Source organism: Entelurus aequoreus, linkage group LG06, assembly GCF_033978785.1.
Source record: "Entelurus aequoreus isolate RoL-2023_Sb linkage group LG06, RoL_Eaeq_v1.1, whole genome shotgun sequence".
Lineage (NCBI taxonomy): Eukaryota > Metazoa > Chordata > Actinopteri > Syngnathiformes > Syngnathidae > Entelurus > Entelurus aequoreus.
Genome location: NC_084736.1, coordinates 73082397 through 73099200, shown reverse-complemented (window position 1 = coordinate 73099200; position 16804 = coordinate 73082397). Strand labels below are relative to the sequence as shown.

The 16804-nt window shown below is 39.7% G+C and overlaps 1 protein-coding gene across 3 annotated transcripts in view; it reads right to left on the bottom strand.

Annotated features, from left to right (window-relative positions):
* The window catches only part of LOC133652575 (serine/threonine-protein kinase ULK1-like), a 33375-nt gene extending 16775 nt beyond the window's left edge, over nt 1-16600 (bottom strand). Inside the window, exons 1-10 of one of the 3 annotated variants that reach the window (XM_062051480.1) lie at nt 16524-16600; nt 16073-16304; nt 12170-12262; nt 11705-11746; nt 10801-10833; nt 10685-10721; nt 5891-6064; nt 5707-5780; nt 5526-5627; nt 737-795 (exon numbers count right to left, since the gene is read on the bottom strand). In XM_062051480.1, coding sequence (XP_061907464.1) covers nt 737-795; nt 5526-5627; nt 5707-5780; nt 5891-6064; nt 10685-10721; nt 10801-10833; nt 11705-11746; nt 12170-12262; nt 16073-16162 — 704 coding nt within the window. In that variant the 5' untranslated portion in view covers nt 16163-16304; nt 16524-16600. The other 2 variants (XM_062051481.1, XM_062051482.1) reach the window with 2 other exon arrangements.
* Between the last annotated feature and the right edge of the window lie 204 nt (nt 16601-16804).

Genomic DNA, 16804 nt, shown 5'->3' with positions numbered 1-16804 from the left:
ATGACTTTTTAAAACGCCGCAGTGTACACGGACGTAGGGAGAAGTACAGAGCGGCAATAAACCTTAAAGGCACTGCCTTTGCGTGCCGGCCCAGTCACATAATATCTACGGCTTTTCACACACACAAGTGAATGCAAGGCCTACTTGGTCAACAGCCATACAGGTCACACTGAGGGTGACCGTATAAACAACTTTAACACTGTTACAAATATGTGCCACACTGTGAACCCACACTAAACAAGAATGACAAACACATTTCGGGAGAACAGCCGCACCGTAGCACAACAAACACAACAGAACAAATACCCAGAATCCCTTGCAACACTAACTCTTCCGGGACGCTACAATATACACCCCCCCGCTACCCCCTACCCCCCCACACCTCAACCCCCAATTCAAATTCAAATAACATTTTGTTAATCTTCATGCCGAAAAAGCTCCGTTTGTTTGGCTTGAAATAATACATTTTTACTTTGTTAAAGTAGTTCTTGTAAGAAAAAATGTAAAGAGAGCCCAGAACTCGAGAAACGCCTAAATATTTTTGTACTACTTTTGCAGTAACTCACATGCCGTCAGTTGTTCTGTGTTTGCACCAGTGACAATTGTGCATCCACACATTTAACTTGCCTCAACATGAATAGAAATGTATTTGATCTTACTGCTAAAAAGTGTGTGTATGAATGTGTGTGTGTGTGTATACAGTAGATAGCGTCAGTTGTGTAAAGGGTGCACCAACCTCGGTACGAGGGTCCTGTTACACTCATAAAAGAGGCGGAGCTCCTGTGGTGTGTTCGCCTATAGAAAATGTATTTTAAGACAAGAAAAATATTATACACCAGCACTCAAAATCAGGGTTATATGAAAACACCACCCAATAAATCCTCAGCGTTTTCCAATATCTCTCACTGTAACAAAATAGGTTTGTCTCTGTGGACTGTAAAAACATTGCATTGCATTTAAACATGAATAATTTGATCATTCACCTAGGCCAGGGGTCGGCAACCCGCGGCTCCGGAGCCGCACGTGGCTCCTTGACCACTCTGATGCGGCTCAGCTACATACATGCCGACCCCCCGATTTTCCCAGGAGATTTATGGATCTCAGTGTCTCTCATAGATTACTCCCAGGGAAAAATAATCCCATTTACACTCTAATTACTAAATAAAGGGCATGCCCTAATTGCACTGCAGTAATTGCCCTCTATGGCATTTACATACAGCATGCCAGTCCAGCCACATGTTGCATACTTACTCATCAGCCACACAGCTTACACTGACGGTAGCCGTATCAAACAGCTTTAACATTGTTACGTTACAAATATGCGCCACACTGTGAACCCACACCAAAAAAGAATGAAAAACACATTTCTGGAGAACATCCCACCGTAACACAACATAAACACAACACCACCATTACCCAGAATCCCATGCAGCCCTAACTCTTCCGGTCTACATTATACACCCCCGCTACCACCAAATCCCCCCACACATCAACCCCCCCCCCCCCCCCCCCCCCTCCGTGCGTTGGTTGAGCGGAAGAGTTAGGGCTGCATGGGATTCTGGGTATTGGTACCGTCAGTGTAAGATGTGTGGCTGCTGAGTTAGTAGCCTTGCTGTCTCCTACGTGACCAAGCCAAAGCTGTATCCCACTTGTGGTCGAGCAGGTACACTGTTTGGGCAGACTGTAGAGGGCGTCAAATGCAGTGTCATCACGCTCTGATGTTCGGGAGTCTCCCGGGAATAATGAGAGGGTTGGCAAGTATGACGCCAACAAGCGACATTCATTCAAAACTCGCGGCCGGCACTAACATCAAATTTCCACATTGAAGTGCGTGCCGGTGCGTGTGTCGGAGACCCCTGGTTAACATAGCACAAAGCATGTAAGCTTTGTATGCGGTGTTTTTCATTTTAAATTTAAATTTTTTTTTTTGTGGCTCCCATTACTTTCTTTAATTTGTGAAACTTGCCAAAATGGCTCTTTGAGTGGTAAAGGTTGCTGACCCCTGACCTAGGATGAAAGTAGAATGTTTGGAACTGCCAGTTAAACAAACAACATGATATCAATCATTACATAATCCTAAGTAATGCTTCTCAATTCTTTTCAGTGGCCTAGTGGTTAGAGTGTCCGCCCTGACATCGGTAGGTTGTGAGTTCAAACCCCGGCCGAGTCATACCAAAGACTATAAAAGTGGGACCCATTACCTCCCTGCTTGGCACTCAGCATCAAGGGTTGGAATTGGGGGTTAAATCACCAAAAATGATTCCCGGGCACGGCATCGCCGCTGCCCACCGCTCCCCTCACCTCCCAGGGGGTGAACAAGGGTATGGGTCAAATGCAGAGGACAAATTTCACCACACCTACTAGTGTGTGTGTGACAATCATTGGTACTTTAACTTAACTTAATTATTTTCTGTCATGATCCCCCCCACCCCCTACCCCTGCATGAGGGGCATACATTCTCCAGCGAATTGAATTACTATAGAAAACTTGATATTTATCTGTTCAATGCACTGTGTGAGTTACATTCTTTATATAATAACCTTATTATCAAAAGTATATGAACATCTGCAACAACTAAAACCAATCTCCATGTTGACGTCCCACTGGGGTGAGTTTTCCTTGCCCGTATGTGGGCTCTGTACCGAGGATGTCGTTGTGGCTTGTACAGCCCTTTGAGACACTTGTGATTTAGGGCTATATAAATAAACATTGATTGATTGATTGATGTTAAGTTTACAGTATTAACTCAATTTGTGTCATTTAAACAAGACTGTTTAGTCTGGTGATTTTCAATAGACAGAAACACGTAAAAATGGCTTAATAGGTTGTGCATTTTTATAAAACCAACAGTAACACTGAAAATGTTTTAAAACTGTAAACATTGGTCACTATCAATTTATCAGCTTATGCCCTTTCAAAAAGAACAAGTACTTTTTCTTTGTTTTGTGCAAAATGTGCAACAATATTGCTATCAAAAAGGATGAAAAGTTAATATTTGCATTTACAGTATTTTTTCTGAACATACATTCTAACCAGAAGATGCTAAAAAAAGCCTTGAACATTCCAAAAACTGTTTGAGAATGTATTTATTAAACACAATTAACCGTTACTAATTACTTCAAACTTATTTCACGGCATTTGTCGGTTTTATATGGACACATTCAACTTCAATGCAATTTGCCATCATCAAATAGGAGATTATTCTGTTCATATTTAGTGGTTGCAGTAAGCCCTTAATGCACTGCACATCCTTTCAAATCTGGTCTTCAAACTTGATATTACTACTCACAACTCGTGCTCAATTTTCAACTGGGATGTGTACTTTGTGTTTATTGCAGCAACAGTATAAACATGCATCTCACAGAGATAGAATGTGTCAAAGTGTAGTAGAATGGCATAAAACACACACTGGTCTTTCCTCATTTCCTACTGTAGTTAGGGTAAAGCCAAAGGCTATGTATTCTTTGTCTTACTCTTATCTTTTCATTCCTGTCCTAATTCCTCCATTTGTCTGCCTCAGTTAGCTCTGTACACGTGTTCCTGTGTACTTACTACTTCTCCTGTGTATAACAGGTAGCCTGTTGATTTGATTAAAGGCCTACTGAAACCCACTACTACCGACCACGCAGTCTGATAGTTTATGTATCAATGATGAAATCTTAACATTGCAACACATGCCAATACGGCCGGATTAACTTATAAAGTGCAATTTTAAATTTCCCGCTAAACTTCCGGTTGAAAACGTCTATGTATCATGACGTATGCGCGTGACGTCAATCGTTGAACCGGAAGTATTGGTACCCCATTGAATCCAATACAAAAAAGCTCTGTTTTCATCTCAAAATTCCACAGTATTCTGGACATCTGTGTTGGTGAATCTTTTGCAATTTGTTTAATGAACAATGAAGACTGCAAAGAAGAAAGTTGTAGGTGGGATCGGTGTATTAGCGGCTGGCTGTAGCAACACAACCAGGAGGACTTTGACTTGGATAGCAGACGCGCTAGCCGACGCTAGCCGCCGACCGCACGGATGATCGGGTGAAGTCCTTCGTCCTTCCGTCGATCGCTGGAACGCAGGTGAGCACGGGTGTGGATGAGCAGATGAGGGCTGGCGTAGGTGGAGCGCTAATGTTTTTATCATAGCTCTGTGAGGTCCCGTTGCTAAGTTAGCTTCAATGGCGTCGTTAGCAACAGCATTGTTAAGCTTTGCCAAGCTGGGAATTATTAACCGTGTAGTTACATGTACATGGTTTATTAGTATTGTTGATCTTCTGTCTATCCTTCCAGTCAGGGATTTATTTATTTTGTTTCTATCTGCATTTGAGCCCGATGCTATCACGTTAGCTCAGTAGCTAAAGAGCTTCGCCGATGTACTGTCGTGGAGATAAAAGTCACTGTGGATGTCCATTTCGCGTTCTCGACTCCCATTTTCAAGAGGATATAGTATCCGAGGTGGTTTAAAATACAAATCCGTGATCCACAATAGAAAAAGGAGAAAGTGTGGAATCCAATGAACCCTTGTACCTAAGTTACGGTCAGAGCGAAAAAAGATACGTCCTGCACTGCACTGTAGTCCTTCACTCTCACTTTCCTCATCCACGAATCTTTCATCCTGGCTCAAATTAATGGGGTAATCGTCGCTTTCTCGGTCCGAATCTCTCTCGCTGCATTGCAAACAATGGGAAAATGTGAGGAGTCCTTCCTCTGGTGACGTCACGCTACTTCCGGTATAGGCAAGGCTTTTTTTTTATCAGCGACCAAAAGTTGCGACCTTTATCGTCGTTGTTCTCTACTAAATCCTTTCAGCAAAAATATGGCAATATCGCGAAATGATCAAGTATGACACATAGAATGGATCTGCTATCCCCGTTTAAATAAAAACATTTCATTTCAGTAGGCCTTTAAGAACTGCTGCCACCTAACGGCAGGCTTGTGGATCGTTCTTATATGAATACTGGAGTGTAGACAATAATGAAAATATCCCCTTAAAGTGTTTCCTCTGGACATTTCCAAAATTGCTGATCTGCCAAAAAACTTAATCTCTAGGAAAATTACCTTCATAAATGAGGAATGTTGCTTCCTCAACTAAAAATGTACTGCAATGTACGGCAATCTAAAAAAGATTTCATCTGAGCAGCCATGTAGACGTCACAAACTAATAAGAAACGTTGTGTAACGATATTTACTCGAGGTTCTGAGAAATGGCTGACAGCCATTCGTTCACCTCCCACCCAGTAAACAAAGATCTTTCCGAATTAACATGCAGAAATTTCCACACAGCACTTGGAGACCAGGGAGGGTGTCAGCCAGCTGCTCAGTCATAGCTCATGTTTCTGTGTTTCGAAAAAGGATGCATCATGTTCAGTGTTATGTTGACAATAATGAGAACACCCTTTCTAGGAAACCAGGACCTCTAAAAGCAGATTCGCTGAGGGATTATGAAATAAGAGACCTAAACAAGCACTTTTGTGACGTACAGTATGCACGTTTGTGCAGGCTAACGTGCATGCTTTTAGGTTACTCACATGAAATGGGGCTTTTCCAGTGAGACACTGGTAGATAATGGTACCAATGCTCCACAGATCAGCTTTGGCATCATAATTCTGGGACATGATAACCTCGGGAGCCTGTGTCCACACACAGTTTAGAAGTTGAGTGCAATGGCAACACTTAAACACAGGGAATATTAAGAGACCTTCAACTCACCATGTACATGGGAGAGCCGCACAGTGTTGCTGCCATCATGTTTGTCTGAAGATGACGTGCAAAGCCAAAGTCTGCTGCAGGAGGTGAGAGAATTTATGGAATTTGCAGCACATTAAAGAGAAAATATGGTGTACTGTAGACAACATAAGAAGTCATATGCAATATTATATACATAAGTCTTTACCAATCTTCACACAGGTGTTGATGGAACTGGATCTTCTTCCCTTTGGTTGGCAAAGTAAGATGTTCTGGGGTTTCAGGTCTCTGTGAAGGATGCCCTTGCTTTGCAGAACCTTCATGGCCTGAGCAATCTGTTGAAAGAACACTCGGATTGTGTCTTCACTTAACGTCCTCTTGCCTGAGGAAAAAAAAACCACGCACTGAATTAATACCGTATCTTAGGAACAAAATTCCATGAAAAATACGGAATGTCAATAAACATGCCAGAAGGGTTCATAAACCTCCAAGGAAGTTTGTAAGGACTTTTGTTTGCTTTACACCATGTTCAAAACAAAGGTTTTAAAAACTTCCATTAGGGATGCTAAAAAAAATTCGATTTACATATGAATTGCATTTTGAATGTGATCCGATTCATAATCTTCATAATCTTTTTTTTTTCAACCACAATCTATTTATGAAAATATGTTTTACCTTAGCACCAAGAGGAGCTTTTGTAACCTATAACCTGTTTTGAAAAGGTTTTATTATACATTTTTATACAAACCAACACTGCAAGAATCGGTGGAAACCGAAACAAGAAAACACAACAATATTGGTTTTGTGCCTACCACTTTGAGCTGAACTCAACAATCTAAAACATTATCTATGTACTCAAAGGCCTATTTCACTCAAAATATTGTTCAAATCTGTGTTAGTGAGCGTTTCTCCTTTGCTGATGTAATTCGTTCACCTCACCGGTGTGGCACAATAAGATGCTGATAAGGCAGCATGATTCTTATTATTACATACAGTATGTGACCCTTAGTCTGACCACTGTAAAAGGCCACTCAAAATGTGCAATGTTACACAGAACCATGCCACAGCTATCGATTAGTTTAGTAATCGATTAATCTATCAATTACTTTGTTCGATTGATCGAGTAACCGGATAAAACACACTTGATAACCTCAATGTGTATTTTAGGAAAAATAGTCAAAATATACACCCTTTTTTCTGATGGTTATAGCCTTCATTGTTTCTAATAAATGCACAGCTTCCACATTGAAATTGCATTTTTACATGTGTCCATTAATTAAATAAAAAAAATACAACTCTGCTGTTCCCTGCCACAGATCACGGCACTCACACACCACCGCTCTAATCTGCGCTCCGTCTATTATAGTGGCCGTGCGGCAACTACAGTATGTCCACGAATGTAAAGTTTCGGGCACTCCATGTAGTCCGGATTTTTATAAATGTTTATTAGTTACACTCATTTAACGATGAATCGAAGCAACAGAATATAAATCAAAGCTTTTTAAATCGACTTAATCGATTGATCGTTGCAGCCCTACCCACAGATGTCTCAATTTTTAAGTGAGTGTGCAATAGGCATGTCCACCAAAGCTAAACAAATCCCATGAAACTGAACATTTTGTAGTGAAAGTGCTCACTAACACATATTTAGACAGATTTGTCAACAATTTTCAGAGTATAAGGCCTTTTGTAAAAAGAGAAAACACGTTTTAGATCTTTGAGTAGAGCTAGCAAAAAGAAAAGTGTTACTTTAGATTAACTTTGAGTGCATTACCGTCATAACATATTTGAGCCATACTTTGTTGAAGAGAATTTGTTTATCCTCTTTTGGATATTATTGCAAAGGCTGCTGTGTTTTTCCATTAGAGGACAAGGGTAAGTGTGACAGATGGGTGAGGTCATGTGCGTGCTCTGTGAGCCAGTGTGCTTCTGTGGCGTCCTGCAAATAGCTGGCCGTGCCTCCTGGCAGGCACACAAAACAGTCAAGTCTACAAAATAAGACACACCGACATAATTACACCAGCACTTTACATCAGCATTCAAACGGCCAAGCTGACCGGCCAGATTTAGCCAATGAAAAATAAACTGTGTCAAGAGCAGTATCATCATCATCATCATCATCATACTTGCTTCTAACCTGAATCAGAAAACACATTTAGTAAGAAATGTTGATCAGTGGTGGAATCACATGGCACTTTCAAAGCAAGAAGAAAAAATCTGGTAATAATTAAATAGCCATGCGGTGTATTATGGTTTCTAATAAAAATGACTTCATCACAAGCCAATTTATATAGCTTAGTGTAATCTTGGTCAAGGGTATTAGTGATAATTTACTTAAGAACTTGTGGGGACATTTAAATCCCACCACCCCCAAACCACAGAGAACAGCAAGCCTCTTAAAAGCCACACTGACCCGCTGGCATTGCTGCTCTCAACATGTTTCCAAACAACTATGTTTGACCCGGTCTTGAAGCAAAACCAACTTGATATGAAAAAATAAATCGTGATAATTTTTTTTCTATATCGCCGAGCCCTAGTCCGATGTTGTAGTCAAAAAGTTCCTTCTTTTTTTAAATAATTTTGTTGTGGGGCAGACTGGCTCATACATGCACATGCATGCCAAATCCTGCACTGTTGCCATTCTGATTAAAAAGTAGCATATGGTTCCAACTTATATCGGTCAGTAAACTCGATATGAAAGCTCTAAAAACTACAACATGGCTGACAAGGTGGAGACGCATTCTAAGGGGGCATGGCCTGGAGGAGGGCTTTGGCATGTAAATAAGACTGCCCACAAAACGGCACATTCTGAGGATGATCTGTAAATGGAATCTATGCAAGATCGTGACCAAAGCACCCCCATCACATGTTATGTAGAGTACAAGGAAGTGTTTTAAATTTAAAAACAAAAAATCATAATATAACCCCATGGAAGCATGCTGGACATGGTGTACAGCAATATTAAACACACATTTAAAGCTGCTGCTCAGAAAATCTGCAGAGACTCCTCCCACCCCCACCAAAGACTGTTTTCACTGCTGGACTCTAGAAAGAGGTTCCGCAGCCTCCGTAGCAGAACCTCCAGGTTCTGTAACAGCTTCCCTCAGGCCGTAAGACTCTTGCATTCCCCCCAAAAATGGATTAACTCGCTGGAATATAAAGACAATATAATATACATCCATAAACCTGGATGCATATGCAAAAGTGCAATATATTTATCTGTACAGTAATCTATTTATTTATATCTGCACCTTATTGCTTTTTTCATCCTGCACTAGCATGAGCTAATGCAACAAAATGTTGTTGTTATCTGTACTGTAAAGTTCAAATTTGAATGACAATAAAAAGGAAGTCTAAGTCTAAGTCTTAAGTTGTGACAGGTATCGAGAATGCCCAATTGCTGGGATGTGACTGATGTCACTTCCGGCTCACGTCCCGCCCAATGAATACTGGTGGTGGTCAAGCTAGCTCTGTTTTCAAAGGGTACTAGGCACCTTTAGCCTTTCTCAAAGAAAAAATTCCCTATACTTGTGTTGTTTTCGGCTGTACGAATCGTTCAAATCACGAAAAGGATAAACGTTTCTTCAGAGTTCCTCGAGAGGTTATCAAAAAGGGCGGAAAAGTGCAAGATTTGTGGAAACGACGACGAGAAAAGCATGCACACTCCAGTCCAAGGGAGACAAGTCGAAGAAAGCATGAGTTTGCAGTGATCACTTCGTTAAAAGGTTTTTTCTCCTCAACGACACCTGGAGTATAACTTTTTCTTGCATGTAGATCGGCCTCAGTCTATGAACATTACATCATCACACCCAAGACAATGGGCACATACACACCCTCCCTCCCCCACCCCAAGCCTTCACCACCGCTTGTTTCCCCTCGGGGTGATGGACGGCTGGCCACGCTTCATAGCAGCAGTCGCCCTCCAGGGCCCCAACTCCCCGCCCCTCTGTTGCGAGTTGTCGTGATAAAATGTAACGTGTTTGTGTGCATTGCATGGAGGTTTTTTCCCACTCCAGACTAGGCCCCCTTAGGAGCCCAGTGTAGATTGTATTTTTTTTACTCAACTTCTTCCCCAGCGTTTGACCTTTTTCTTATCTTTTACGGGGCGCCTTTAGCGACCCATCAGCATTCCTGTTCTGTAACCCTGTACACTGTTTGTTTGTCTAATCTTGAACGGGTTTGTGCTGAAAACATAGTTTCGTTGTACTTGTGCAATGACAATAAAGTCCTATCCTATCCTATATACTTTTGACGGTTATTATTTCCCATTTAAGTATTATCTTGATATTAGTTAGTATTTCTTAAACACATTTGCTACGAGTATTTCGAAAAGCACCAACTTGGCGTGTCTAAATAAAAGAAAGCAAATGTCAGCAAAACCTAAAAGAGTTAAGGTTTTACCAAAGACAACGTTAATATATGAAGCGTTTAGCACATACACAATGTTGACATCTATAGCTATATTTGGATAAAAACGGAGATAAACACGCTACTCATAAACGGCGCGTGCAACAGCAACAAACAAGGCAACTTAGACGCAAAATTTAATCATGAAACGCAACCTTACCCGAGCAAAAACCATGCATATTTATCAGAGTCTTGACAATTTCCTTGATCCAGCCACACAAAAAGAAGTGTAAACATCCAGGCTTTTCCAAGTTTCCATCTGTTTTGTCGTGTAAAATAGCATCTGGAGCACAATCGTTCGATATGTCTGGGAACCCAACCGACGTAATCTTTGATATCCCTCAACAAATCTTTTTTCGATAAAGTATAGGGATCTATTCCATTGTAAAGGTTGGATTTTTTTGGCTGTTATCTGCTTTTTGTAGGAAGGTTTAGGTCTCTTTTGTACTCAGATAGTTCGCGCGCAGCTTTCTGTACAACAGCCATCTTAGCTTGGTCGACCACCTCTGGTTTTCACTACAGAGAAGAAGTCACGTGTCGGAATACCAGCAATTTGAAAAGCAAAGCGTGACGCAAGGTACATTAAGATACTTACACTGAAGGTATTCAGCCAGGTCACCTCCATTGCAGTACTGTCAAGATAAGGGACATGTCATCAGGAATTGTATTATTTTCCCAATATGTGAAAAATATCCTTGGAACATATTGTACCTCCATGACAAGATATATACATCCTCCCATTTCCTGAGGATAAAAACAAAAACAATTGTCACAAAAATGCACGGAACCCAGTTGTACATTATAGTAAATATCTGATGCTTGGAAGGAGCCAGCAATATCATCAACAAGGCCCAAGCAGACACACTTTTGGATCAACAGCAGCCTAAAACTGTGTAAGCGTCACACGTGAGGCGAAGTGGAGAGATGGAGGGTGCAAAGTGTAAGGTTTCTGTCCTTGACACCTTAGGCGAGAGTAGTGGGGAGGATACAGGCCGACACTTCTTTGTCATTAGTACCACAGAAAAGCGCCCTGCCACAGATCATACTTAGCAAATTACTTAGTATAAGAGAGTGCAGGTTAACAGGTGATCAGAAAAGTCTCTTGCAGCCTGACCTAGTCTCGTTGAATAATCTTAAATCATCAGTGCATCTGGTGTGAGCGGATACTTCATAAGCCTTTGTTTAACTGTATGCACCCTGCCATCTGTCAGAAATAAAGCGATTAGCTCAAACATGTCTGCTTGTCTGGCAAAGTGTGAAGCTCTTCATTCACACAAACTCACATGTGAGCAAATGGTTTATGTCCTGTCCCAGTAGTAAAATGCGTTGAAGGATTAGCTGTGTCTTATGTATACTGTAAAATGTAAAAACAAATACGATACGTAGCAATATATTGAGCACGGTATTCTTCAGATGATATTTAAAGTTTGACAGAATGTGAGTGTGAATGTTGTCTATCTGTGTTGGCCTTGCCATGAGGTGGTGACTTGTCTAGGGTGCAGCTGGTTTAGGCTCCAGCAAACCCCCGCTACCCCGAAAGGAACAAGCGGTAGAAAAATGCATGGTTGGATGGATGACAACATGTTCTGGAAGAAAGATGGACGATCACACCTACCTGATAGTCCAGTAGACTGACTATATTTTCGTGTTTGAGTTCCTGGAGAGATGAATAAACAAAACATGGCTTAAAGAAGAAATTGTAGAAGAAATTGTCCTTGCAGGATCAAAAGATGAGCTCACAGACATAAACAGCAATGATGCACTATCATTTGATCCCTCGAACCTTGACCATTCTCCAAATAGATCATTCCCATATTGCTCACAGACTCGGGCAGTGGTATCTTAAATCCAACCAAGTGTGGAAAATTAAGGCATAAAGTAACAAGAAAAAGTCGATTACTAATAATTGAGGATTTTTACAATGAATACAAAATAGTTGTTAATAATATATAAACAAAATTGCATCATTTGGACACCCCTCTCCTTGCACGTCATTAGGAGATTGCTATGATATGCTGTCATGCATTACTCATATCTGCATGCATACACATCTTCTAAATAAAATCCAAGTATTAGTTACCTTTAATATCTTTATTTCTTTTCCAAGTAGGGATTGAGATTTGGCCAGGTTTTTCTTGTTGATGCACTTCACAGCTACTTCCCACTCATGTTTCTTGACAAACATAGGAATACAACATATTAGACACAATGTTTCTTGACAAACATAAATAGAACATATAAGACACAATGTTTCTTGACAAATATAGGAATAGAACATATAAGACGCAATGTTTCTTGACAAACATACAGGACTGTCTCAGAATATTGTATTGCATGTAGTGCTCTAAAATATCTTGGTACACAGCTGCATTGACTCTGGACTTGATGAACCACAGTGGACCAACACCAGCAGCTGACATGGCTCCCCAAACCATTGCTGACCATGGGAACTTCACACTGGATATCAAGCAACTTGGATTTTGTTCCTCTCCAGCCTTCCTCCAGACTCTAGCGCCTTGCTTTCGTCTGAAAACAGGACTCTGGACCACTCTGCAACTGTCCAGTGCTTCTTTTCCATAGCCCAAGTGAGACGCTTCTAGAGATTTTAGAGCACTACATGCTTCCATCTGTTGAAAAGCTCTATGGAGATGATGATTTTGTTTTCCAGCATGATCTGGCACCTGCCCACAGTGCCAAAACCACCAGTAACTGGTGTACTGACCATGCCATTACTGTCCTCGATTGGCCTGCCAACTCCCCTGACCTGAACCCAATAGAGAATTTGTGGGGTATTGTGAAGAAGAAGCTGTAAGACGCCAGACCCAATGATGCAAATGAGCTAAAGGCCGCTATTGAACCATCCTGGGCATCCATAAAACCTCAGCAATGCCACAGGCTGATTGCCTCCATACCACGCCGCATTGATGCAGTAATCCGTGCAAAAGGATTCCCAACCAAGTACTGAGTGCATTAATTGACATTTTCAAATATTTGATTTTGTTTTGCTGTTATAAATCTTTTTTTTTACTTGGTCTGAGGAAATATTCTAATTTTTTGAGATAGGATTTTTGAGTTTTCTTAAGCTGTATGCCATAATCAGCAATATTAAAATAATAAAAGGCTTGCAATATTGCAGTTGACGTGTAATGAATCCAGAATGTATGCCATCTTTGTTTTTAAAAAAAAAATTGCATTACAGAAAATAAAGAACTTTATCACAATATTCTAATTTTCTGAGACAGTCCTGTAGGAATAGCACATATTAGACGCAATGTTTCTTGACAAACATAGGGATAGAACATGTTAGACGCAATGTTTCTTGACAAACATAGGAATAGTACATATTAGACGCAATGTTTCTTGACAAACATAGGGATAGAACATATTAGACACAATGTTTCTTGACAAACAGGAATAGAACATATTAGACGCAATGTTTCTTGACAGACATAGGAACAACATGTTCGACACAATGTTTCTTGACAAACAGGAATAGAAAATATTAGACGCAATGTTTCTTGACAAACATAGGAACAGAACATGTTCGACACAAAGTTTCTTGACAAACATAGGAATAGAACATATTAGACTCAATGTTTCTTGACAAACATAAATAGAACATATAAGACGCAATGTTTCTTGACAAACAGAAATAGAACATGTTCGACGCAATGTTTCTTGACAAACATAAGAATAGAACATGTTCGACGCAATGTTTCTTGACAAACATAAGAATAGAACATGTTCGACGCAATGTTTCTTGACAAACATAAGAATAGAACATGTTCGACGCAATGTTTCTTGACAAACATAAGAATAGAACATGTTAGACCCCATGTTTCTTGACAAACATAGGAACAGAACATGTTAGACACAATGTTTCTTGACAAACAGGAATAGAACATATTAGACACAATGTTTCTTGACAAACATAGGAATAGAACATGTAAGACACAATGTTACTTGACAAACATAGGAATAGAACATATTAGACGGAATGTTTCTTGATAAACAGGGATAGAACACGTTAGACACAACGTTTCTTGACAAACATAGGAATACAACATATTAGACACAATGATCCTTGACAAACATAGGAATAGAACATGTTAAGACGCACTGTTTCTTGACAAACATAGGAATAGAACACATTACACACAATGCTTCTTGAAAAACATAGGAACACAACATATTAGACACAATGTTTCTTGACAAACATAGGAATAGAACATGTAAGAAACAATGTTTTTAGACAAACATAGGAATAGAACATGTTAGACACAATGTTTCTTGACAAACAGAAATAGAACATGTTAGACACAATGCTTCTTGAAAAACATAGGAACACAACATATTAGACACAATGTTTCTTGACAAACATAGGAATAGAACATGTAAGACACAATGTTTTTAGACAAACATAGGAATAGAACATATTAGACACAATGTTTCTTGACAATATAGGAATAGCTTGACAAACATAGGAATAGAACATACAGTATAAGACACAATGTTTCTTGACAAACAGGAATAGAACATGTTAGACGCAATGTTTCTTGACAAACATAGTAATAGAACATATTAGACACAATGTTTCTTGACAAACATAGGAATAGAACATATTAGACACAATGTTTCTTGACAAACATAGGAATAGAACATATTAGACACAATGTTTCTTGACAAACATAGGAATAGCTTGACAAACATAGGAATAGAACATGTTAGACACAATGTTTCTTGACAAACATAGGAATAGAACACATTAGACACAATGTTTCTTGACAAACATAGGAATACAACATATTAGACACATTGTTTGTTGACAAACAGGAATACAACATGTTCGACACAATGTTTCTTGACAAACATAGGAATACAACCTATTAGACACAATGTTTCTTGACAAACATAGGAATACAACATATTAGACACAATGATCCTTGACAAACATAGGAATAGAACATGTTAAGACGCACTGTTTCTTGACAAACATAGGAATAGAACACATTACACACAATGCTTCTTGAAAAATATAGGAACACAACATATTAGACACAATGTTTCTTGACAAACATAGGAATAGAACATGTAAGAAACAATGTTTTTAGACAAACATAGGAATAGAACATGTTAGACACAATGTTTCTTGACAAACAGAAATAGAACATGTTAGACACAATGCTTCTTGAAAAACATAGGAACACAACATATTAGACACAATGCTTCTTGACAAACATAGGAATAGAACATGTAAGACACAATGTTTTTAGACAAACATAGGAATAGAACATATTAGACACAATGTTTCTTGACAATATAGGAATAGCTTGACAAACATAGGAATAGAACATACAGTATAAGACACAATGTTTCTTGACAAACAGGAATAGAACATGTTAGACGCAATGTTTCTTGACAAACATAGTAATAGAACATATTAGACACAATGTTTCTTGACAAACATAGGAATAGAACATATTAGACACAATGTTTCTTGACAAACATAGGAATAGCTTGACAAACATAGGAATAGAACATGTTAGACACAATGTTTCTTGACAAACATAGGAATAGAACATATTAGACACAATGTTTCTTGACAAACATAGGAATACAACATATTAGACACATTGTTTGTTGACAAACAGGAATACATGTTCGACACAATGTTCCTTGACAAACATAGGAATACAACCTATTAGACACAATGTTTCTTGACAAACATAGGAATAGAACATATTAGACACAATGTTTCTTGACAAACATAGGAATACAACATATTAGACACATTGTTTGTTGACAAACATAGGAATACAACATATTAGACACATTGTTTGTTGACAAACAGGAATACAACATGTTCGACACAATGTTTCTTGACAAACATAGGAATAGAACATGTTAGACACAATGTTTCTTTAGAAACAGGAATACAACATATTGGATGCCACAACCACACACATAATGTCGTGCAAGTTACCTCTTTATGACGTCCTTTGAACACCACCGCAAAGGCGCCGTGGCCAATCAGGTCTTTCCTGCTGAACTCAAACTTGCCAACAGACTCCATGAGGAAAAGCCAGCGAGTATCCGAGCAGGTTGAGGAAGACTCTCTGTTAGTCACCACCGAATGAGACACAGGTACAGACCCGAAGAGCCTCCTTCAAAGGTGGGGGATCCCATTTTCAATGGACGCCGGTAGTGTCTTCACACTGGAATTCGGATTAAAGACGACGTCGTACAAAGTTTGTCAGTCAGTGGCCATGAAAAGTTCGAACACGTGCGACCGGATGTCAACAATAACTAACGACCGAGTGCTATTTTAATGTTTCAAAAAGATCGCACACACGCGTTGTAGAGACGCGGTACAAGAGTTAGTGTCTATCCGGTCGGAGCTCATTTATTACCGGTAACTTGTTTCTCCTCCTCACCTTATATCGCTCCCCTACCCCTTGGGCATTCCATGTTGCCATTGGGCATGCGCGAACCCAGGAGCAGCAGCTGTCTGACGACGGTGCCTTCAATGACACCTTGTAAATTATTTATTCGAGCTCATCCATAGTAAACAACATAATGTTGGAACTGCGGCTCCGCCTGCCTTTTGCCATCTGGTTTTTTTAACATATGACGAATAAGTATATTAGTATATGAATCAAGCAAAGAAGTCAAACAATTTTAACTAGGGATGTCCGATAATGGCTTTTTTGCAGAT